This window comes from Bos grunniens, chromosome 9, assembly GCF_055505025.1.
Source record: "Bos grunniens cultivar Pamir isolate PY7600 chromosome 9, Bosgru_T2T1.0, whole genome shotgun sequence".
NCBI classification, from domain to species: domain Eukaryota; kingdom Metazoa; phylum Chordata; class Mammalia; order Artiodactyla; family Bovidae; genus Bos; species Bos grunniens.
The window spans coordinates 92,995,830-93,021,896 of record NC_141173.1 but is presented as its reverse complement, the minus strand read 5'-3'; the positions used below and the strand labels follow the sequence as shown (position 1 = coordinate 93,021,896).

The following is a 26,067-nucleotide window of genomic DNA, read 5'->3' as shown; positions in this document are numbered from 1 at the left end:
AACATTCAGAAAACGAAGATCATGGCATCTGGTCCCATCACTTCATGGGAAATAGATGGGGAAACAGTGGAAACAGTGTCAGACTTTATTTTTCTGGGCTCCAAAATCACTGCAGATGGTGATTGCAGCCATGAAATTAAAAGACGCTTACTCCTTGGAAGGAAAGTTATGAGCAACCTAGACAGCATATTCAAAAGCAGAGCAGTCGCAGTCACTGCATTTAATAACCATGTGTCTGTGTGCTCAGTCGCTGAGTTGTGCCTGATTCTTTGCAACCCCGAACACTGTAGCCCTCCAGGATCCTCTGTCCATGGAATTTTCCAGGCAACAATACTGGAATGGATTGCCATTTCCTACTCCAGAGGATCTTCCCAACCCAGGGATCAAACCCACGTCTCTTGCATCTCCCTCATTGGCAGGCAGATTCTTTACCGCCACACCTCCTGGGAAGCCCCATTTAATAACTGTAACTTACACAAAATCAGAGAATGGACCAGGCCCAGACAGCCACTCCTTGGATCACTAAAGTATGAAAGAATATTCTCACTGACCTCATGGGTACACCAAGTGGGATTACAGGGGAAAAAATACAGTTTATTCTGTAATCCCACAACTGTCTCCTTCATTCTTTATGGTTACATATTTTTAAAATATTTACTTATTTGGCTACATCAGGTCTTAGCTGTGGCATGCAGCATCGAGTTCCCTGAACCAGGAATCAGAACTGGGTCCCCTGCATTGGGAGCATGACGTCTTAACCACCGGACCACCAGGGAAGTCCCACCCACATTTTAAGTTTATGAAAGTTCCTCCATCTGTGTTTTTTTTAGAGATTCTTCTCTGGTTTTCTTCATCATCTTCTGAAAGATTAACTTATATTTATTTACCCATCATTCTATGTTTTCTATAAAAAGTTTTTTCCAAAGAGGAAGAAAGGAAGTGAAGAAACTAAAATAAAGAACGTGGCAAAAACTCTATTAAAATGTTTTGCTGTATCCAGCTTTCAGCAGTTAGGTTATTTTTCAAATTTACATAAGGACTTATTATCATCCTGACTGCAATCATGTAGAAAATGAATGGGGTATAAAGTACATCAGGCTAATTTAATAAAACGAGCCTTCTTTTCTTGTGAAATCTTTGAAGAAAGGAATCATTAGACAGAGACTTGCCTTGTTTTCACCCAGGTCATGAGGCATGTCAACTTGGAGATGTGCCTTTGGCAAGAAGTCCTTAATTAGAAATTCCTCGAGAGCTGCTCCCAGTAGGTGCTTCCTAAGACAAAAAGATAAAATAACATAGCAAAAAAGCCCTTGCTAAGGATACAACAACCAGGCTGAGCTGAATGAAAAAAATAATTTGCTAACTGCAAACGAGCAAGGCTGTCATGATGGGATGCTGGATTTTGAATGAGAGTCTCTCCATCATATTAGTAGTAAGTATCATTTTTGTTATTCAGCTCTAAACATATACACTGCATACCTTGATTCTTCAGATAACTTGTATAGGAATACTAAGTAACGTGAAGTATTGCCCGGCTTAAAAGACTAAAACTTGTTAGAAAACATTCAGTAGATACACCTTGGTAAATCTTAATTTACTCTTGCAGAATCATGCAAATCATTATTTTTAAAGTCAAGTGGTTTCCATTTGCATCAGGTATGAATGTTTCTGTAAATCGAAGGAAGTGTTTGAATTAGACTATGACATTGGAATTTTTCTAAAGTATTTTCTGAGTTGATTTTTAAGGGTTTCCTCCTTCTTGACATCATTGACTTGAAAGATTATAGCAATGTTGATTAGGAGGGTTCTGTATTTTTCATTAAATTCCTTAAAGTATACCCCTATGTATTTCAAATCTTTTTTAATAAAGTTAACAATTTCTTAACATGCTGATAACTGTTACAAAACTAACCTATAAGAAATAAGTATATGGAATGATTCTGATTGATATTGAAAAGCTTTTCATTTCACTTAAAAAAAAAAGACCCCAAGAACCCCAAATGATTTTGAGAAGAAGGAAAGGTTGAAGACAGTATTGACTGGCCCTTTTTTCCATTCTGCTCTAGCTCTCATGGCTGGGAGTGAATTTATATCTGTTTATCGACACATTCTATTGGTATGAAGAGGAAGAGTCTTTCCTTTATACACGAGTTATTCTGGGTGTAAGTAGATTTGGGTACTATGCATTAATTATCATTTCAGAAAACAAAATGCATTCTATTTCCCCCAGCTTCCCTGTTTCACTGTATCTCTTTCTTATGTCTTTATACATGGACAGTCTACCCTGGCTTGGGCTCGCGCATCTGCAGTGTGCCTGAATTTTAACTGCATGCTAATTCTATTACCCGTCAGTCGAAACCTTATTTCATTCATGAGAGGGACAAGTGCTGTAAGTACTAAGTTATTGAAATAATTTCCGTTGTTATGATCTATTAATATAAGTGCTATTGAAAACAAAGATGTACTTCACTATGAAATTCCCAATAATCCTGTTTAGATTGACATATGCTTCTTTGTAGAGAGGACACAAGGGCTAAAACTGAAAATCGGAAATTGGTACACTTGATTTGTGTTTTCCTTTTGCCATTGACACCTTACATGACATTGGACTCATTGCTCAACCTTCCCCTGATGCATCTGCTTCATCGGAAAAGAAAGGCTAATAAGATTGACCTGACTCATGAAGATGGAAGCATTATAACAGCTTGAACTATTACCATTTCTGATTAAAAGGAAATAGATACGTAGATGAGTCAAATGCCACTAAAGAAGCGTCTCTCTGAGTTTTCAGCCCAGGAAAACACAATTAGTGTACATAGATTTTAATATGTAAATTTTAACCCCTAGCAGACACAATGGGGCATTTCCTAATTATGTAGATTTCACTGCGTTGAGTACTTACCTGTGTTTCCTGCCAAACAGAATAGCGCACTGTACAGAAAAATGAGACCTCAATAACCCTTCCAGACTAAATACTTTATCATACAATCTTCATAATGTTATGAATATTTAGATGTAGATGAATATACAGCCTTTCTTTGTGTAATAAGGAATAATTTATAGACCACTTAAACCACATCACTGAGGATGATGGTTATCATCTTCATTTTCTAAATTAGCCAGTGCATGATTATTAGCAGGTTTATTCTAGAGTTTTGACTTGTAGCCAGGGAACTACTAACTCAATCACTTTTATTGAGTTGGAATTTCAGCAAAGCTAGTAATAACCATTTGATTTTGCCTGTTTGACTAATTAATGGCCACTAATTTTTGTCTCAGGTAGGCCCACCTTTAGTAATTTAGAGGCAGAGCCTGAGTCTTGCTCTCTTAACTCTCATGACACTGCTATTGCTATGATTTTCCCTGAATAAGACTTTCTAATTTTTGTTACTCTAGTGCTTCAGAGGACCGTGGAGGAGGCAATTAGACAAAAATCTCAAATTCCACAAACTGGTTGCCTATGGAATAGTCATTAATGCAAGTAAGTGCTTATTATTAATTATCTGATTAATTTTATAATACTGCACATTCATTTAATAGTTTTGTTTATTCCTTCCCTGCCAAAGACTCACCCTTAGGTGAAAGAAATCTTTGTCTTCCATCTGACCATGCAAACCTTATACAAATGGATTTTTAAGTTTCTAATTTACATTCATGCCTTCTCTTCTTTACCAAGCCTTCAATTTGTCAAGGAAAAGTTTATGAAACTTCATTTTCATTTCTGAATAATTAAGCTTGTTGATAATACCGTGGTAAAGACCCACTTGAAAAATAAGCACTTTGTTATTCAATATAATTCACATCAGAAATAAAATTGACCTATACTCAAAATCCCATTCAGTCATGGGAAAATGACTATCAACTGGTATCATGGGCAATAAAAAGGAGAAAAGCAAGATCATGTGAACGAGGTTTTGAATAGTATTGAGCTAGTGGATATAAAAGGATCTTGAAAAGATCTGAAGCTTTATAGCCATATAAATTGTTATCACCATTTCTTGAATTAGAAAACAAGAGAGTTCAAGATAAAAGCACTAGAAATTAGCATCCAAGGTGAAGGTTAAACTCTGATCAGGAAGAAATGAAGAGGGGCAACAACCAATTGGCTTGTGGTTTTGTTGGACAACAAAGACATTGAAATAAAAGGCTCTCTGAACAATAAAGAGTTATGATTCAGGACTGTTTTCCTCAAACTAATTTAACTATAAAATGTTTTTCTCTTTTGTTTTTATCCTCTCATGCATAAAAAATAGCAGAATAAAAAGAACATTCAAAACAAATGTAGATTTAATTAAGCAACAAGACATGACAGACGGTGCCCCGGTGCCAATTAGCACAATTTTGGGTGTGTGCTAAGACAAGCAGGGAGAGCTCCCTACCGGCTGTCTTCAACGCCAGATTAAGCCAACCCAGGAAATGTTTGGAAAAGTTCTTCGGCATTTGTTAAGAATTAAGGGTAAATCTACAGCATGTCCTAGAGAAAACCAGAGAAAGTTTGGAGGACAAAGAGCAGGGCTAATTCATCTTTGTGTTCCAAGGCCTGCAATGGTGCAGAGTATATGTAGATGCCAATAATCTTTGATGAATGAGTAAATACAGGAAGGAATGAAGACTCAGGGAAGCAGATTTAAGCTCAGAAATGGAAGCCTTTGCCAGACCTTGAAAATTATCTAAAATTAGAATGAGGGTCCCCTGAGAGGGCTGAGTTCCCTGTTGGGGGAGCTGTTCTAGTGGAATCCAGATTGCATCTTGGAAAGTGCTTCAGAGAAGGAATTCAAGGAAACTCTAGGCTTCCTTTAAAGCCTAAGAACCTTTAATTCTGTTTTAAAAGAGGAGATAAAACACACTACAATGTCAGGAAGAATGCTCACTCTGCAATAGCTTTAAGGCAGAATTGGACTCTAAGAGAAAGTTATAAAGATATAATAGAGAGAAGGAACAAAAAAACCCCAGAGCATCAAAACATGTCAGAAAAGGAATCAAAGAATAAAGGAAAATATGTGTTATGCAATGATTTTTTTCTCCTTAAACCTTTGAGTATGTATATTTCTTCATGCAGAATCATATATCAATAGTATGTATGTATGTGTGTATATATATATATCAGTGATGCGTGTTGAATATCTGCCTCCTGTGCCCAAGATACCATGATAGGAACTATATATAACCTCCTGAAACTGGTACAGTCAGTAATGGTTTCAGGATGGAGCATAATTCACAGGGACAGCAGCTGACTAGAAGCAGATGACCAAGTTATTTTATACCCCTGCTACTGATGGGTTGTGTGATCTCAGATAAGTTCCTTATGTTCTACGCCGTGGAATTAAAAAAAAAAAAAAACACCAATAATACAATCTATCCATTCTTATGAGATGTGCAGACTAGGTGTCAGGAGTGGATCTCTTAGAAACCTACAGACTTCAAGTCACTTACTGCTGCCACTGCAAAGAGAATCAGATCAAGTGTAGCCTGGTGGGCAGGCTCCCATCACCAAGTCCCGCCCACTGCACACCAGCTCATCCTTCACCACACCCCCTTGCTTTTTCCTAGCTTCTGGTGGTCCCTGAGCAGGCTGTGCATTTGCCCTTGCTATTGCCTCTGTCTGAAATGCTTGCCCTCTCCTTCACTGGATAAATTGTCACCATATCCAGGGCTCCATGCTTAGCCAGCTTCTCCCTGAGCTGCCAGATCTGGGCTGTTGGGCTTCCTTATCTCTGGGCCCCAGGCACCCCTCCTACCACACAGTACAATTTCTCAGATTCTGATCACCTTAAAATGTGAGACTGTGCCTTATGCCTCTTCCCTCTCCTGGTTGCGGCACACAACCTCAATAAATCTGGTCAAACCTGAGGATGAGTAGGAAAGTTGGCCAGCAGGAAAAAAGAGATAGATCAAGGGATTTCTTGGGACAAGGTCCTAGATGTAAGCGTTCAGGAGTTGCCAAGGAACCGGGAGTGTTTTGGGGTGGACAAAAGATAGTGTGCGGGCAGCAAAGAGACTCAAAATGATGCCAGTCATCCACGATAATTAATTCACATTCTGCTATGACAAGACAAAGCAGGATGCCTGTTCTCCCGCTTTCCCTCACAAATCCCTGGAGAGAATGAAGTCTTCTCCCTGGCCCTCTTCTCCTTGAATCCCCACTGTTTGCCAGGCTCCCAAACGTCTCCCGGGGCTGTGCCAGCAGGGTCTGACTGCTTTTGAGAGCAGAGGCTCCTCATCTCCCACCGCCATGGCAACCAGCAGCCCAGCAGTTGTTTCCATTCCAGGCAGAGGCAGGAGGGTGGAGAGAGAGCGCTCTGCTTCTCCCAAACCCTGACAAAGCAATTATTACATTTCACATTGACGAAGAAACGCGGCTGGCAACTGTGCTTTTAGGAGGAGAAAAATGCTAAGCCCTGGTTTCATAGATATACCTTTGCTTTTCCCGTTTTGTCCTTCTGGTGTATTCACTTGGGAGCTGCTGAAAATGTCCCCGTGCTTGCTTTATTAGCATCACCCATTATGCTGCTTTTCAAATAGCCGACTGGCTTAATAGAGGTGTGTAACCTTGGAAGAAGTGCATCCTCGTCGAAGTTTGCGTGCCAGCCTCTAATTTCTCATCCGTTCCCCTATAAGTTGAACTGCAGGCTTTAATTGGTCAAATCATTAAAGGAGGTAATTAGAGCCTGGTGAAAGCAGGCTGGGGAGGAGGAGGGAAGAGGCAAACAATGGTATCTATGATCAAGGGCATCACCGAAAATGCAGTGACAGGAACTCTTCTTTTGGCTTCCTGCCTTCCTGCTTGCTTGCCTACGATAAGAGCTGCCGGAGCCTTCTTCAACCACTAATAAATCATTTTCAGAGCTCCATAACCTCCCTGGTATAAAAATCATAGTTTTGCAGCCTCTCTGTTCTTGTTAATGCAGATCTTTCTGGACTCTGGCCCACAGTAGACCTTGAAGACCTTTCCAATTGAATAGTAGTACTTTAAGCCCGAGCTTCCTTCCAAGGGGCTGTGAATAGTGACCTTGGCAGCTCTGTCTGTCCCTGCAGTTGGCATCTGCTAGGTTCCAGGGGTGGATAATGACCCACAGGCAGCTCCTGATGCGTTGATTAGTTTGTAAACCTCAAGAAACACAATAGAGACAGGTTGAGAGAAGTGACCTCAGAATCGGGACGCTGAGAAAAAATGATTTGGAGGCCCCACCACAGAGAACAATCCCAGAGGCCCAAATGCTTTCAGACCTGATCCCAAAGGGATGGCTACTGATCTAGTTCTGCTTGAGGCATGGAGAGTTCCAAGTAGGCGTCTCCCCTGTCTTGCCTCACACAATTTAATGTGATTTTCAAATGATTGGCATGCACAGAGTGCCAGAGAATATGTATATTCTTGCAGAAATAAGACCACAAATTTGAAAGTTTGGGGCCAAATTCTGGCTGCAAGAAACACAGCCAGAATTTGTCCCTGGGCCCTTCTTTCTAAAGGCTGCTTAATTAGGAGGTGACTAACTCCAAAATGACTGTTATCACTGACAGGCAGGCAGAGAGATAGCATAGAACTGACCACACTTCCAAGATTCTCCCTCAATTACGCTCCCTTTGATCTCCTGAAAAAGAAAAAGAAGGAAAGAAGGGAGAAAAAGGAACTTTCTCAGGGCAACTGGCTCTAATTGTAGCCTTTATGAATTTTTTTTCTGTTCACTCTTCAATAAAAGCTCCTTAGTTGAACTCCAAAGTTCACACAGCAATTAAATGTGCATTTGTAGTGTGTCCAAGATTGCAGCTCTTTTTTAACTGTAAAAAATATTTTTTGTAAGAAAAAATAATGGAAAGACTGAGCCATAGCATTTTTTAGCATGGAACTCGAGTTAGTTCTGCAAATGTGTACCTTGGGATCTTCCAAGCGATTGGTAGAAGGTCCCCTGAAATACCATGAGGAGAGAACCCATGTAGCTGGTGACACTGGATTTGCTGTAAGACTGAAGAAGCTCCTTTAAGACCGTGTTGATTTTTAAAATGTTTTAAAACGGTAAGTTTCATGTTTGCTCTTGTATTGGACTGCAGCTCCCTTTCAGATGACAAATGTTCCCAATTAACTTCAAATGGAGACATAGGAGCCAGACAGCTGGAAGGGAGCCTAGATATCATGGTTTAGTTCAACCCACCCCTTTTACAGATGAGAAAACAGGGACTAAAAGAAGTTAAGTAACTGAGACATATCCTCTTCAGTATTCTTTCTCCCACATGCTCATACCAAATCTAGTAACATGATTTTGATGACTAAGAAAGAAAAAATAAAAGCGTGTCACTATTTTATCATATACTTGAAGCAACTGTCACTGTAAACATAGATAGCACAGCTATTCATATTAAAATAACTAAAATGTATACATGGAAGAATAGAAAATATAATGTCCGAAAAAGAACAAAATCCATCTCTCCCCTGATATCTATCAAGTCCCAGCAACCCTGGATTTGGTAGCTGGAATACCTTTGGTTCCAAGGCAAGATCACAATAAAATCAGGGTACAATCTAGGAGAAAATGGATCCCCAGGTAGCTCAGTGGTGAAGGATCCACCTGCCAGTGCAGAAGATGCAGGAGATGCAGGTTCAATCCCTGGGTCAGGAAGATCCCCTGGAGAAATTGCAACTGGCTCCAGAATTCTAGCCTGGAAGATCCCATGGACAGAGGAGCCTGGCGGGCTACAGTCCGTGGGGTCACAAAGAGTCAGGCGTGACTGAGGAGCTGAGGGTGCGCACAGGCCCCACCGCGGCTGTGCTGTGATCAATCGTGTCTGATGCTTTATGATCACATGCACTGTAGCCCCCCAGGCTACTCTGTCTATGGTATATTCCAGGCAAGAATAGTGGAGTGGGTTGCCATTTCCTTCTCCAGGTTCAAACCGGTGTCTCTTGCATTTCCTGCATTGGCAGGTGGATTCTCACTGTACCACCTGAAAATAAAACGACATGGAGATAGCTGGAGAAATGAAACATTTAAGATGCGAATTTTAAAGTACTTAGAAAAAAATGGAAAGAATAGCTTTCAATACATTCCCTAAAGAGCTACCTTGTGAAAAGCATCTTGGGTTTTCATACTCTACCTCATTAATTTCTTCAGACTTGTTATGGGAAACCTGGCAATAGGAATAGATGAAGAGCTCAATATCTTTGCTCATTCAATAAATGTACTTAAATTTAGTTTATCAGTGGCAAGTTCATGTGGAAATCAACCTAATAGAAAGTAGATTGTGACCAACAGCTCATTACATGGGAGAAAGAAGCTATAGATGTAGACTATAAACGACCTAGATTTTACCCAGTGTTCCTTTTCTGACCATCACATGTAGGTTATGTAATGGTAAATACATTACTTAATTTGGGGCTTGAAGCTCAGTGTCTATTTCTGTAAAATGGGAATAACTCCTCTCTCTCTGGTGTGCTTTAGTCCACAGAGGGAGAATGGAAGAGAGGCATGAGCACAGGTGTGAGGGAGAGGGATAAAATGCAGACAGAGGATTCACACCCACCTACAAAGAAGACTCCAAAGACAATGATCAGTCATCAGTCGTAGGAGCTTTTTGACTCTAGATTAAAGACACCAAGTGAGCTATTCAAAGAGTCTAGCTAAGCCCTTAGGAGAAATTCATCTTCAGTAAAGTATAGCCATTATTGATTAGAGAAAAGAAGCAATATAACTTAAAGGTCAAAAGATCAGGCTCTGGCATAGGCAGTTTTATCCTACCTTTTCCATCAATGGACCACTCTTAATTTATTAAACACTTATCTGTAAAATGGAAATAAGACTAGTATATGAGGATTACATGAGATCATATGCCTAAAGAATTAATAACAGCATTTGGAGTATAATAAGTATTCAGTATATGTTAGCTAGGAAAAAGATTACTTGTTTTTCAAAACTTTAAGATAATTGTTAGAAAACAGCTATTAAAAAATACTAGACAATGTCTATGTGGAACTAAGAAAATAGTTTCCTTTTTATATACGACATATTGCAAGAGACTGCTGCCAGGTAAGCTTTTCTAGCTCCATGGATGCTGAGACCAAACAAGGCAGCCCCTTCAGGGACACGGCCGCATATGTTGACAAATAGAACATTTAAGGAAAGACACTACCTCTTGGGTGCTCACCTCACTGAATCCTTAAGGAGATAGTCAACATCATAGACTCAGAAACACTCACATGCTTTGCATTCCTAAGTAAAAGCTTCAACCAAAAGTATAGTTGAATTGATTTCCAACTTAAAGCCTGTAGAAGTGCAAAAATACATATTAGCAGAGAAAATGCTACTCTAACTGCACATAGATTGCCTCTCTGGACCTTTCTCCCTTTCTGTAATCTCACTCTGCAATCATCACTAAGGACGTTCATGCTCAGTCGCTTCAGTTGTGTCTGACTCTTTGTTACTCCATGGACTGTAACCCACCGGGCTCCTCTGTCCATGAGATTCTGCAGGTAAGAATACTGGAGTGGGTTGCCATGCCCTTCTCCAGGGGATCTTCCTCACCCACGGACTGAACCTGAGTCGCCTCTGTCTCCCCCATTGGCAGGCATATTCTTTACCACTGAGCCACCAGGGAAGCCCTTACTAAAGATAGGCTGGTGCTAAGCAAGTGACAGGTGTTGAGATTTCAAGATGATCAAGTCTTGGGGGGTCAAAATCCATCAAGCAACGCAGGTAAAAGATCATCAGAACCATAATATCTGGGAAATGTAATCAAGGCACCATCCGTGCCTGTGGAACTGAAGAATGCTTGAGAAAACAACTTTGGAATTGGGTCTTAAAACAGGAAGACTGCTTTGCAGGGCAAAAAAGGGAATGGCTCTGTTAAATGGAACTCAGATGACAGAGAGAAGAGGACAAATAGGAGATGACGTTTCTAAATACATCTGCTACTAGAACCAAAGGCCACCAACTTCACAGAAATTCCTGCTGTTTCCTTTTCCCTCACTCCCCTCACCCACTCCAGTATTCTTGCCCGGGAAATTCCATGGAGAGAGGAGCCTGATGGGCTACAGTCCATGGGGTCACAAAGAGTCGGACACGACTGAGCTACTAAATAACAACCATACCTCAACTCACAGTGTACAACCACGGTGACCCCAGAACTCACCCACAACTGTAGAGACTTAGAATAGTAGCAGCCTCTGTGACTTTTCACTGTGGATGCGGGGGTGGGGGGGTGGGATGTCAACTTGGAAATTACCTATCTTCTTGGTAATGAGTTCTTATTTCACACTTCAATGTGATCTCAATGGCGAGTATCAACTGGCCACCCAGCAGGGCTCCCATTGGCAGGAAGAGCCTCAGGATATTCTCGTCTGAATGTTGTGGCTGCTGGCATGCCCACAGATTTCAGAAGACAAGAAAGTAGCAGTGGGCATAGACTCCTTAGGCCAGAGGATTCTGTGATCTGAGCTTATTCTCTTCACTTGGAATTTAGACATCACCAATTCCCAGAATTAGAAAACTAAAGTTTCTTCTTAAGAATATACTGAGAGGTTTAGTTTCATAAATATTTATTTTGGTCCACTGGGAATAACACATGTAAGTATATGTGTGTATGTGTACATATATGTGTATGTGTATATATACATATATATACACTAAAATGTATAAAGTAAGAATAAAACATATAATGTCTGAAAGAGAACAAAAACACCACTGTCTCTTCTGGTATCTATATCATATGTTATATGCGTATATATGTGTGTTTGACATACAGTATTCTAGAAAAATACTTTCTGATTTCTTGGGAAATAAGAGATGTGTGTGTATGTCTATCTTCTTATATATATGTATAGGGTGGAATATATATATAACTAGCTTGTATATCATAATATCTATTCTATTTCCAGAATGATTATATATTTATAATTAAATTATGGTGAATTGAAATTTACTTTATGTCTTAATATAGTTAAAATGAATATGGTGATGGGTTGCACAGCCAAATTTTTAAAAAACATGAATGTGCTGAATCATACAGTATCTTCAAAAGTATTCAGTTCACTTCATTCAAGACACTAGGAAAGATGCACAGATTAATCCTGCTTGGAGGTTACAAAAACCAGAACAGAGAAACTTGACCAGATAGACATTGAGTTTTTGAGTAACCTCAAAGGAAGAAATTAACATGGTTCGTGTTCGGTGTCGTCCCCTACCCATGAGTGGGTGAAGCCACTCAGTCGTGTCTGACTCTTTGCAACCCCATGGACTGTAGTCCACCAGGCTCCTCCATCCATGGAATTTTCCAGGCAAGAGTGCTAGAGTGGGTTACCATTTCCTTCTCCAGGGGACCTTTCCAACCCAGGGATTGAATCCCGGTCTCCTGCACTGCAGCCAGACACTTTGCTGTCTGAGCCACCAGGGAAGTAAGCGCAAAGGAAGGAATTAACATGGTGCCTGTTCCGCGGCGTCCCCTGCCCGCAGCCATCCACGTCGTGGCGCATTTGTTTAACCTGGAGCACTACTACTGGAGCCAGTCGCCAGAGGCAGAGGGACTCGTGGCTGCACTTTCCAAACTTGGTGACACCCCGAACGAGACCTACCTCAACCCCATCCGGACCTTCCACACAGTGAGTTCTTGCATATTACCTCCTTTCTCATCCCCTAAATCCTTCCTTTTATGATCCCTTTATAAGGAATCCTGTATTTCAAAAGCTTTTGATAAAAATTTTTAAAAAGCTAGAGAGCCAGTTTCTGCCAAATGGTAACATCAATTTCACCTTTTAAAAGAAGTTCTTTTTCTTCTGCCATCATCACTGCTAAGAGGTTATGAGCAAGAAAAATTGATGCCACTTGATTAGTTTATAGCAAAAATAAATAAATAAATACACCTAAACAAGGAATGAAATAACCTATTAAACCTTACTTTAAGTTTTTAAAGTAGCTCATGATTAGATATTTTTTGCCAATATTAGAATCATAAAGAATGTGAAGTGCCATCTAAATTCAGGGATGATGAATTGGATGTCTTTATTTTCAGTTTGCAAATTGTTTTCTGGATTGCTTTTCCTGTGTCATTTTTGGCACACAAATGACTAGCTAGTTTGCCACATCTGATGCTGGACAGAGCAGCAAATTCCATAATGAGACCTGCATGGCCAGTGACATCATTAATGCTAATTAGTTGTGTGTACATATAAGAAACAAAAAGAAAACCCAATGTGTAGCCTCAGAAATCCTCCTAAAAAGACATTTCTTTCCTTTAATTCACCTCCTGCCTGTTTTCCTGGTTGATCTAAACTTTTGCCATGTACTGCCTATCATATTGGAAAATGTATGCTGCATGTTGACCAAGATCAAAAATCTGTATTGTCCAAGAAGAGCCTAAAACAATACTCTCCAAAATGGAAATTCCTCCAATACTGTCTGGGCCATCTCTTTAAGTGACCCTTTTGCCCATTAGCCTTACTTGAAGAAGCAATATTCAAAGTCTCTTTCTGGGGAAATTCTTCCATGTCATGTCTTCTAATTATCCTACAGTGATTTTGAAAATCAGGCCATTGATCTAGTAGAGCTACATTTTCTTAGCTGACAATAATTAGAAGCTACAGAGGCCCTAAGCCTATGGGAATGGAAGGCCTTTGGTGTACTTATTGGAGCTGCAGGATTTATCTGGGCACCTACTGGGGTTAACTCTGTCCCCCATTAAGACTCTGGGAAATCTGTTGTGATACATAACCAAGAATAAATCTCAAGATTTTGAAGAGACTATACAATAAATTATATTTATTACAAATACTTTTAAAGTAATTTGAAGCAAATTAAACATGATTAAGCTACTCCCCATATGGCTATTTCAAAATTTTAAAGGCAATATACTATGTAAGTACTAATTAAGGTCAAGAAACCTTCTAATCTAGGATATTTAGAGAAAGATAGGTACCCATAACACAACATGTACATTATAGAGCATTTCTAATGAGACACAGAGGAATTGTTTTAGATGATCCCTTGCAACTCAAACCAGTCTATAAATATGTCACAAGAAGAGGGAAGTGGGGATTTGCTTTAATAAGCAAAGAAGAATGATTTGAAATTAGCACACCATGTGATATCAATGGATTTCTAAAATGCCTGAGTACAGTGGGGAAAAAAAAAAAAAGGTCTTTTAAATGTTTTAGACATAACCCTTTCAGTTTTATTTCCACTGTTTGCTCTACAAAGGAAAAAGTAAACAACAGAGAAGTCCCTGTTTAAATTACCTCAAGATCTCAAAGCGGCCCAAATCAATGAGATTTTACTGACAAAAAATACAGTGTGCGTTTATGGAGCTCATAGTTGTCTCAAAGATAGAAACACAGTGTGTGAATACTAATGACTTGACCAGAATATGGCAAACTCCCAATAAAACAAAATGTTTTATGATTCATATTCTGAAAAGCTATTTAACCATCCTCTACACTAACAGGTCAGAATTCTGGCCTTGTGGCAGGGTCTATCTAATAAGAATAGCTGTATCTTTATCGATCACCTAGGATTTACAAAGCCGTATTCCAAGCCTCATGAGGTGGCATGAAAGAAATGCAAGTCATGGTCCTTCCAATTAAAAATTGAGAGCAAGGAATAACTGCCAGGGGAACAGAGTGTGCAGCTGCTTTATTAGGGATGCCCCTGAGGGACCTCTCCAGAAAAGTGTTTATTAATGTTAAGATGCAATTAAGCATGGTGAGTCTCATTTTTATTTTAAAAATTAAAAACTTGAAACTCGTTTTTTTTTTTGCAGTATTGTATCCTAAAATGCATTTTCATATATTGTCCTAATTACAATTCAACATCATCAACTTTGGCATGCTGGCTGATTTATACAGATGGGGAAAAAAATAGTTAACAAAATGACATTGGACAAAATTTGAGCATAGTGAATTCCACCCTCCGGTGGCAGAGGAAAGGATAAGAAGTCCCCTGTTAGAAGTGTATGGGGACCCTTCCCAAGGTTAATGTGCTTCTGACTAGTACATTGTGTATTGCTCCCTGTTTGGATTCTCAAATGTTGATCCTAAAATGGAAAAACAGAACTGAGTCATTAATGTGATGGTGTTTGTTTCTTTTAGAACACAATCACTGAGTTGCTAACTACAATCGCAGGCATTACTGGCCTATTGATCTCTCTGGCTTTGATCTTGATCATGACCTCTTCCACCGAGTTCATCCGGCAGGTGTCCTATGAATTGTTCTGGTATACGCACCATGTTTTCATCATCTTCTTTATCGGTCTGGCTATCCACGGAGCGGGGTGAGTCCCTTTGACACTCAGTGAGTAAGATTTTATCTCTGTGAATCTCAGAATAGTCTAGAAAGTCTTTTGGATGGAGGAGCATGACATGCAGGACAGATGGACGCAGAGAACGTATGAAAAAGCAAATTCACTATGCCAAACATAGTGAGTTTTTTAGTTATGCTGGAAAAAAAAGCAATATAGATGGTTAAGGACTTCATTTTTTCTAACCAATTCTGTTGGGAAATTCTGACAGGTATATGGGAATTTTAATGAAAGCTGGATAACAATAGGTCTATATTTTATTTAGAATCTATTTCCACAATCCAATTTATATGGGAATCCTTGGGATATATATTTTTGATACTCAGATTTTACTTTTGCTGGACTAAAATAATCCATTAGGAAACCCCGTGTGGTGGAGGGACAGAGTGTGAGATGACCAACCTGATCTAGGCTGTGCCACTAGTCACCAGAGTGACCACTTGCAAGCCATTTCAATTTTTTGAACCTCAGTTTCCCCATCTGGCATCTAGGATTCCTTTTTGCTCAAACATCCCATAAAATGCTGTTCTGGCATTCAACACCCACCTGATATTCTTAATTCTTTCATCAGGAAGCTAGAGTAGCATCATCTGAAATATAGGACCTTCAAAGATAATGTTTTTAAGTCTTTACATGTTACCAGAATTGTGCAGGAGGCAGTGATGAAAACCATCCCCAAGAAAAATAAATGCAAAAAGGCAAAATGGTTGTCTGAGTAGCTGTACAAATAGCTGAGAAAAGAAGAGAGTGAAAGGCAAAGGAGAAAAGGAAAGATATGATATAATCTGAATGCAGAGTTCCAAAGAATAGCAAGGAGAGATAAGAAAACCCTCCTCAGTGATCAGTGCAAAGAAATAGAGGAAAACAATAGAATGGGAAATACTAGAGATCTCTTCAAGAAAATTAAAGATACCAAGGGGGCATTTCATGCAAAGATGGCACAATAAAGGACAGAAATGGTATGGACCTATCAGAAGCAGCAGAAATTAAGAAGAGGTGGCAAGAATACATAGAACTATACAAAAAAAAATATCTTAATGACCTGGATAATCATGATGGTTGAGCACTCACCTAGAGCCAGACATCCTGGAGTGCAAAGTCAAGAGGGCCTTAGGAAGCATCACCACAAACAAAGCTAGTGGAGGTGATGGAATTCCATTTGAGCTATTTTAAATACTAAAAGATGATGCTGTGAAAGTGTTGCATTCAAAATGTCAGCAAATTTGGAAAACTCAGCAGTGGCAACAGGACTGGAAAAGGTCAGTTTTCATTCCAATTCCAAAGAAGGGCAATGCCAAAAAATGTTCAAACTACTGCACAATTGCACTCATTTCACACACTAGTAAAGTAACGCTCAAAATCCTCCAGGCTAGGCTTCAACAGTACATGAACCAAGAGCTTTCAAATGTTCAAGCTGGATTTAGAAAAAGTAGAGGAACCAGAGATCAAATTAGCAACATTCGCTGGATCACAGAAAAGTCAAAAGAGAATTTCAGAAAAACATCAACTTCTACTTCATTGAGAATGCTAAAGCCTTTGACTGTGGATCATAATAAACTGTGGAAAATTCTGAAAGAGATGGGAATACCAGACTGCCTTACCTGCTTCCTGAGAAATCTGTATGCAGGTCAAGAAGCAACAGTTAGAACCGGACATGGAACAACAGACCGGTTCCAAATTGGGGAAGGAGTACATCAAGGCTATATATTGTCACCCTGCTTATTTAACTTATATGCAGAGTACATCATGCTTGTGCAATGAAGCACAAGCTGGAATCAAGATTGTCGGGAGAAATATCAATAACCTCAGATATGCAGATGACACCATCCTTATGGCAGAAAGTGAAGAACTAAAGAGCCTCTTGATGAAAGTGAAAGAGGAGAGTAAAAAGGCTGGCTTAAAACTCAACACTAAAAAAACTAAGATCCTGGTATCTGGTCCCATCACATCATGGCAAATAGATGGGGAAACAGTGTCAGACTTTATTTTCTTGGGCTCCAAAATCACTGCAGATGGTGACTGCAACCATGAAATTAAAGCTTGCTCCTTGGAAGAAAAGCTATGACCAACCTAGACAGCATACTAAAAAGCAAAGACATTACTTTGCCAACAAAGGTCCAAATAATCAAGGCTATTGTTTTTACAGTAGTCATGTGTGGATGTGATAGTTGGACCATAAAGAAGGCTAAGCATCAAAGAATTAATGCTTTTGAACTGTGGTGTTGGAGAAGACTCTTGAGAGTCCCTTGGACAGCAAGGAGATCAAATCAATCAATCCTAAAAGAAATCAGTCCTGAATATTCATTGGAAGGACTGATGCTGAAACTGAAGCTCCAATACTTTGGCCACCTTGTGTGAAAAAAACAATGCATTGGTGAAGACCCTGATGCTGGGAAAGATTGGGAGGAGAAGGGGACGGCAGAGGATAAGATGGTTGGATGGTGTCGCTGACTCAATGGACATGCATTTGAGCAACTCTGGGAGATGGTGATGGATAGGAAAGCGTGGAGTGCTGCAGTCCACAAGGTCACAAAGAGTCAAACATGACTGAACAACAACAACAAACTAGTTTGTCCCATATTAATTATTTCATAAATTGATGTTTTTTTCCCACGTTAAAATTTTAAAGCACATTCATATAAGCAGATAATCAGTTTGACCCCAACAACAGTCCTGTCCAATGAAGACGGCGCCAGTATTCCCATTTCATAAGGAGGAAATAGATGCTCAGAGGGTTAAGTGATTCACTCAAAATCCAAGGACAAGTAAATGACAGAGTCAGATGCAAGACACTGGCTTTCAGACAACCCACCCTTTAGTGGTAACAAGCCCTGGAGATCAGTCTCTACTTACATGAATAAAACATTCCTCGACACTTGTGAGAATGTGATTGGTGATACTGCAAAGCCCTGCATGGCTTGCCAGAAGCTCCTCTTCTGCTACCCACGCTCGCTGGATACTCTGTCCTGCACCCATTCTCCTGCCCTAGTAGCTGCTGAGTGCAGGGGGCTGGTCTCAGAGGTGGGCTCTGTTTCTGCCCAGGTCTGGAAGGGCAAGCACTCGGCGATGGAGACCGGATGGCCGGCCGAAAAGGTCACCCACCTCGTGGTGACTCTGGGTCCCGTGTGGGGCCCTCTGGCAGTTCTTCTCAGTTTGCACCTCCCAGCAAGTCAGCCGCCTCCTCCAACCTCCCACCCCATCCTAGATGTACCCCCAATCTTAGCCTCCCCTTCTTGCAAGGGGGCTGTGTGCCTTCCACTGGCTCTGCCTGGTTAAGAGCTTCCCCATCATCCATTAGCTTGTCCAACACACAAACACAGAAGGGAAAATTGCCCCTGGCAGCATATTTAACCCTAAATCAACTAGCCATCCCTCGGCTAGTCTTTGGAAACCTAGTTGTCAATGTTCACGTTGATGCTGCTGCTTGGCTAAGGGCTTTCTAGCCTCTTTTAACTTTAAAATAGCTGCACTTGACTCTCCTGAATGTGTCATCCTTCACCCTGACTGTATTTGGGGGATGGGGTGTGTGGTATGTAGTCCCCAAGCCTTCCACCCCAAAGGCTGTCAGGCCTTCCTTTCTCTCTGAGCTCTTCTGCCGATGCCAGAGTGTTAACCCCTGGAGTTCACTTGAGAGCTCTTCATAATTCACGTGCGTCTAGAAGACCTCTTCACAAAAATTATGCATGCATCGCCCTGATCCTTCCTCCTCCGCATTCACTCCATGGTGCATTGTAGGAGCACAAGAGGATTTCAATGGGCAGTGTTTCACTGGAGATATTTTTTAATATCCAAATAACATTTCACAAGATGAAATTTTTTTTTTTAGTCATTTTAACTTAGTTGAAAGGCTTATTTTGGGATAAGGGCCTCATTTAATCTTCTCAGCTTGAAGTATTCTACAGCTACTGTTTACAGCAAAAAGTAATTTGCAAATTCTATACAAAAATGCCAAGTAAAGTAGGATTATTGCAATGTGTTAAAGCCCACTAATCTTCTTATTATGGGATGGCATGGATGAAGACATAAAAAGTTTAAAAATTTTTTAAAAGATGCTTACTGCATTTGAGAAATGTTCTGAGGTCCCTTGGGATACAAGAAGAATTGTCTGAGGCCTGAGAAGGAAGGTGTTAAAATTTACAGATTCTTTTCATCTGGCGTCTATTTTATTCACTCTTCCTATGTCTGGGCATCGTTTGCTCATGGGAGATTCACAGATAGTTTTGCTCATCTAACTCAAAGGGATGTTACCAAGTTTGGATGACTTCCATAAAACAGACTAGGACAGAGGCCAGGATGGCAGTTCTCCAGGCCACTCCCAAGGGCGTTGCTGCACCCTCCTCCCAGGCAAAAGCAGCTGTGTTACTCCACAGGCTACCCAGGACCTGAGCAGCCTAGTGTGATGTGAAGCACACACTAAAGCTTCATGTGATGCTAAGCTTTCTCTGCAAGGACCATGTTCCTCAAAAAATAAACCCATGTATTTTACTCATAAACACCTAGGAAGTGAGCAACGCCTAGGTTGTATGACCTCAGTACCCCACGCGTCACAGCCTGTGCACCAGTAGATAAAGGAAGGAATTTGCCCCGAAGCAAATTGTCCGGGGTCAGTTGATACCGCATGTGTAGGAAATCTAATATAGCAGGATCACAGGACTCTTGATCCAGTGCTCCATTCACGAAGGCCAACTTCTTCTTTCAGTCTCCAATTCAACAATATCATCTTAAAAGGCACATTTTACATCCACCTTTTTGGACCCCATCAAATACTAAGCCTGCTCTGGGTCACTGGGGGAACACATACCATTATTCAAGGCACTTCTTTTGACTTCTTCACTTGACAACTTGAAGGTGCTCAGAAACAAACCAGGAAGGGAAGTTCAATAAATTCACAAAAGACCCAAATAGTACAGTTAGCCAATTAGCCCGAATCAGCAATCAGGACAAGATGTAACCTAATTAGATTCAACAGTCTACAAAAGGATGTGTTCAAACAATTTCCTTCATTATGAATTCTCTAATGTAGACACTTTCAATTTAACACAGGATACCACCGAGGGGCACTTCTTTTCTGGGCTCTTCAAAGTTGCTTGAAGCTTCTTAAATTCCTATTTTTAAAGAAGCTCAGGGAAATGCACCCCAGCCCAGATTGCAAGACAGTGAAAGTGTTATTGTAGAGTCCATCATAGTCTATGTATCCGTGGCAATCACAAGGCACAAAATCACTTTCGAATCTGAGGGCTTTATTATTATTTTTTTTAATAACAAGCCGGATTGTTCGAGGCCAAACCCCCGAGAGTCTCCTGCTGCACAACATCACCCTCTGCAGAGACCACCCAGAGGAGTGGCAGGTCCGGTGCCCCGTGCCTCAATTTTCTGGCAAGGAACCTTCGGTAAGAACGAGCCCAGGAGCTTTTAAAAATAGCTGTCGCCACAGTTAAAATAGCTAGAGCTTTTACATGCTTGAAAAAAAGAACAGCCCCGTGTCACCACGAGACAAAGCCAACTCTTTATTAAGAGTGCTAATGGAGGACTCGAGTTATGGATAATTTCAAAAGAGATCCCCTGCCAAAAGCACTCTGTTCGTTTTGAAACGTGTTCTTCCACTTACATTTAAATATGGATGTCTGAGAGCATGGGATTCAGAGCCCCTCACGCACAGCCCTGTCTCTGGAGGAGTCAGAAAGCGGTGGGCTAGCCACCCTCTGCTCTCCGCACAGTCGGCTCCCTGATGCCCTGGGCGACTGCCCACTCCATCCTGAGGACTAAGAGCATCCCTTCTCAATGAATGTCAGGCAGTGCCCAAGTGAGAATCAGGCCACCTTTGCAAGCTTGCCTTCTTTCTTTCCACAACTTACGAGACAGAAAGAAATTGAAAGTACATACATTTACTTCCTGTTCTAATTAAGCTTCTATTCCTGAAATAATGACAATATTAGACCAAAATAGACTTAATTAGAGTAGATAATAGTGTCCAAAATCTCAAAAGTAAGATTTCCTGGGTATGCTGTCAGGATGACAGTTGATGACATGCTGCTGCTGCTGCTGCTAAGTCACTTCAGTCGTGTCCAACTCTGTGACCCCATAGATGGCAGCCCACCAGGCTCCTCTGTCCCTGAGATTCTCCAGGCAAGAATACTGGAGTGGGTCACCATTTCCTTCCCCAATGCATGCATGCATGCTAAGTCGCTTGAGTCGTGTCTCACTCTGCGACCCCATGGACAGCAGCCCATCAGGTTCCTCTGTCCACGGGATTCTCTAGGGAAGAATACTGGAGTGGGTTGCCATTTCCTTCTCCCAATTAATGGCATAGATAAATAGAAATAACAATTTTCTTCGGTCTTATCATGTGTCTCAGAACAATGCAAACCTTGGGACAGCTGGGTAATGTGTAAAAGAAAGTGAATGAAGCCAGCAGATTAAAACAAGGAGGAAACAAGGGACAAAAAAGTGCATGGTTGTGCTCAGTCATGTCTGACTCTTTTGCGACTCTATGGGCTATAGCCACCAGGCTCCTCTGTCTATGGGATTTCCCAGGCAAGAACACTGGAGTGGGTTGTTATTCCCTTCTCCAGGGGATCTTCCCCGCCTCCCAAGGATTGAACCTGCATCCCTTGAATCTCCTGAGTTAGCAGGCAGATTCTTTACCCCTGAGCCACCTGGGAAGCCAAAAGATATTTAAAAATGGGATAATAGTATATAAATGGTGAGGATTCAGGAAATTAAGTCATCAGCATATGAAGAATATAATGATTGACTTTTTCAAAAATCTTCAACTCTATTAAATTAAGCACTGGATTTTAAGGATGAAAACTGCTAGGAGGAATGTTTAAAACCAAGAGAAGTGGAATAGATGTGCCCATTAGACTGTGGTTCTTTTAATGGCCAGTATAGATTGTCTCTGTCTTAAACTCAACTATCGGGAGCCACTACCCAGCCTGCATATTAATGAGGAACATGAATGCCTCTCTCAAATGTTCAGCTACAGTGTCTCCATAAAAAAATCAATCCTCTCCCACACCTCATGAATACAGACTAGAGCCTGCTCCCAGCAGCGTTTGCTGACATTAATTATCATGAGAAGGGGGCACGTACCCACCTCTCTGTTCACTCTCCCCTGCTTTACCTCCTTGCACACCCAAACTCGTGTTGTCACTCTTTCCCATTATTTTTAATGGATCCTGATTCGAAGCGTGTGTGGGCTGTGCAATTACCGCTTGGCTGAGCTGCACAATATTCTTTCTGTTGTCTGAGAGACACCGAATCCAAAAGGCATCCCAAGGACAAGGAAGGGTTCCTGCGCCTCACCGCGCCACACCTTCCCTGTCTTCTCAGGCCTCCATCGCGTCCCCTCTGCCTCTCTTGACTCAGTGCATTTTCATGGTGCTTTTCTCAAGAGAATATTTATCAGTTCACCTTTAGGGGTGCACCTACTCTCCCACTCCTCCCAAAGCCGATAGTGCTGCATGCATCACCTCTATGAACTGAACTGCTCAAAGGAACCAATTATATTATTATTTCACAATCCCCTTTTCCCCTACTTTTCTCTCTTTCTTCCCAAACTCACAGACACATGCTGCAAGACTCCAGACTCTAGAATTCCTCATGCCATCCATCTCAAAAGATACCTGGTCTTCCTTAGCCTATTTCATTTAACTGCAGCTTTAACAAATAATAATGATAATGTCTGGCACTTTTTAATTACTAAAGCATGATGTCAACAGTATAGGGAAAAGCTCTAACTGAGGTAGAGTTAATTCAGCAAACTCTTGCCAAGTGGCTGTTATATACTTGACACTGCGCTAGATGCAAGATTCAAGGATGTGGTTCCCACCCCCTGGAAATCCTATTGTCTCGAAAAAGAGACCATTCATAAACACACACATAAAATAAAATCAAAGCCAGCATGTTCTTATTTTCTGGTAGGAATGAAAAACCAGGAGTGAAAGTGGAGGAAACAAGTTTCAGTACTGCAGCTTTTAAATCAACATGGTTTTATTTCTACCATAAAATACTCACTGTACCGTGCCTTTTTCAGTATTTTTTAGAGAAGAAAATATAAAGCTAAAAATCCACAGAGTCTCTTAACATTAAAGAAACTTAGATACTAAATAGCCCTGGCCCTTTATTTATTAGATGGAAAAATTGAGATCCAAGGAGTTTTCATTTCTTACCTATGGTCACAGAGGGCATTCCAAGCAAAATCACATCAAGGAGCCAGAGCTTCTCACTCTCTGGCTGTGAACTTTCACCTCTATGCTCTTCAGCATTCATTTTGAATATCTGGCCTTTTCCCACTCCTCATTTTGCCAGCTCTCTGCTGCTATCCACAAGTATATGCCCCCAACATTGTACTCCCCTCTGTGAGCAAAATTGAAACATTTAAGAGCTTGGGGGGAACCCAAATAATAACTTCCTTTGACACTCCCATTTTATAAGGCAGAAAAGTTGAGCATAAAAGAGCCCAAGATTTTCCTAAAGGCATAGGATAAGGGAGGGTAATCCCAAGACCAGAATCCAGGTCTTCTGAGACCCATTCCAAGACTCACCCCATCACACGTCCCTCCTGCTCTGGCTGTTTCTTGTTTTCACTCGCTCTTGCCTATCCTGGTCACCCCTGTTGGGAAATATATCTTTGAATATTCATCTCTGGCCATCTTCTCCTCCATCTCTAATTTCCAAGGGCTCCAAGAATATCACAGTATAACTAAACTAGGCTTTCTCCTCCTGGAGCAATTTATATACCAGACAGAGGTAGAGGTGAGGATTAATAGCTTACATTCACCTTCCTGACTAACCGTACAAAGAAAAATAATCCATTCCATTTTATCAACATGGAAAAAGCAGAGACCATGATTGACTTGACACCAACAAAATGAAGTGTGTGATGTCTCAAACTTTCTAAAATGGGTGTGGAAGATTATTTGTAAAAATACATAGAGACCATGGGAGTGTTTTTTGCAAATCTCTCTCTAAGCTCATACAGAAAGAATTGCATCCTTGCTCTCTTTTCTGTAAATATCCAAGCTTATTCTCAAAATACTTTCTGGTTCATTCAAGCATAAGAGACCTACGGACTCACTGCTTTGGTCCAACCCCATCCTTCGTGTCTATCCCTTCCGGCCTTTTTCCCTTACTCTGATCATCATGCCCGCCTCACCCACAGCATAGGTGGACAAAAGGTTTTATTCTCTGGGCTGTTCTGAACACGTTGCTGAATCCCACTGAGGCAGAAAAGAATAAGTGGGTCAAATTGCTTTGTGTTGCCTCCATAAATGGAGCCTTTATCAGGCAAACAAGAGGCTCCCAGGGAAAAAGCACAGAAGGTTGATGTAGGTGAGAAGAGGTGCCATGCAAACAGACCTAGAAATAAACAAAAGAGCTTCGAAGAAACAAGAAAGACAACAAAAGCAAAAATAATGCTGAAGGGCTTGTGACCTGCCAACAGACAGACAAGACAGAGAAGGCTAATGAGCAGGGGAGTAATGAACAAGGAAGATGAGGAGTCGGTCGGTGAAGGTTTAGTGAATATCCGTGTTCAGGAGAAAGGGATGCCCTTATTGCTATTAAGATAGGATTCTAAGAGTAAGGTCCAATGGATTTAGAATTCCAGGGAGAGAACTGAGGGAAATGAGGAGAAGGCTTGGGTTCTACTCCTGGCTCTCTGCGACCTCACCCCGTGTCCCTGACAATTTATACCCATTCTTGGAATGTTGCTTTTTCTTCTTTAAAAGAACTAGGCTAGATTTCCAAGAACCTTGATCATCCTAAAATTCAATGAATTAATGAGTCTCTAATGTGAAGCAAGTGTCTGTTCTTCACTGAACAGAAAGAAGCACGATTACTTGGGAAGAGCAAAGGCTGGGTAGTCAAGGCCATCTGGGTTCACATCTTCACTGTGAACCTTGTTTATCACCTTTGTGACCTGGACAATTTGTGTCATCTTGTTGAGCCGCAGTCCCCTCTTCTGCAAAATAAAGAGAATATCATATGCCTCAGAAGGTTGTTTGATTAAATTTGAAGATTAAATCTTCAAAATTTTTAAGTTCCCATTCCTTCTCTTTTAAGGAAGCAGACACCTTAGGTTGTAACCCAACCCCTGGTACAAGGGTAGCCCCGCGGAACCTTAATACGGCAGATTATACTCAGAAAAGGCTAACACAGAATGGAAATGTTCCCTGCCACAATTCTCCAGACAAGTATTGAGGCTTTTGTTCTGATTCTGTTAATCTAGATTTACAATACTGTGAAACTAACTTTGCTTTATTTCAGATGACACTGACTATGCCCATGTGTGTGAAAGTGTGTATATGTGTGTGTGAGTACATGGGTGCATGCGTGGTGTAAGAGTGTGAGTTGTTTTAGGCAGACCCGCAAAGTTATGATGCATTCTTGGCCCCCAAAATTACTATTTGAAATGTTTTTTGTTGAATTTCTCATGTCCTGTGTTGACTCAGTAATGTAGTTTGTAAGCCTTTGACTTTGGTTGAGTTTGGGAGCATTTATGACCCTATCATATATAACATAAACATCAATCTACTTTCTATTTCTTTGCAAATTCAATTATTTCTAATTACATAAAGGCATCATTGATCAAGTAAGCATAAAAACCAATACAGAAGAGTTTAATCTCTTAAATAAGCTTGTAGACTTCAAGGCATAATTGAATGTTATAGTATTTAATACAAGGAGACATCTTTGTTGTTGGTAACTGGCCCAAAGTTAAAGGAAAATGTCTAAACCCCGTCGCGTTATATATTGATTGGTTCAAATTGAAAATATTTGGATTCCATTTTC

At 40.7% G+C, this 26,067-nt stretch overlaps 1 protein-coding gene across 1 annotated transcript in view; it reads left to right on the top strand.

Moving 5' to 3' along the window:
* The first annotated feature begins 1,384 nt into the window (after positions 1-1,384).
* The window catches only part of NOX3 (NADPH oxidase 3), a 66,128-nt gene continuing 41,445 nt past the window's right edge, over positions 1,385-26,067 (top strand). The window contains exons 1-7 of the mRNA XM_086318497.1: positions 1,385-1,432; positions 2,067-2,162; positions 2,279-2,389; positions 3,397-3,481; positions 12,438-12,583; positions 15,065-15,246; positions 20,540-20,663. Of these exons, the coding sequence (XP_086174623.1) occupies positions 1,385-1,432; positions 2,067-2,162; positions 2,279-2,389; positions 3,397-3,481; positions 12,438-12,583; positions 15,065-15,246; positions 20,540-20,663 (792 nt within the window). The remainder of the gene's footprint in view (positions 1,433-2,066; positions 2,163-2,278; positions 2,390-3,396; positions 3,482-12,437; positions 12,584-15,064; positions 15,247-20,539; positions 20,664-26,067) is intronic.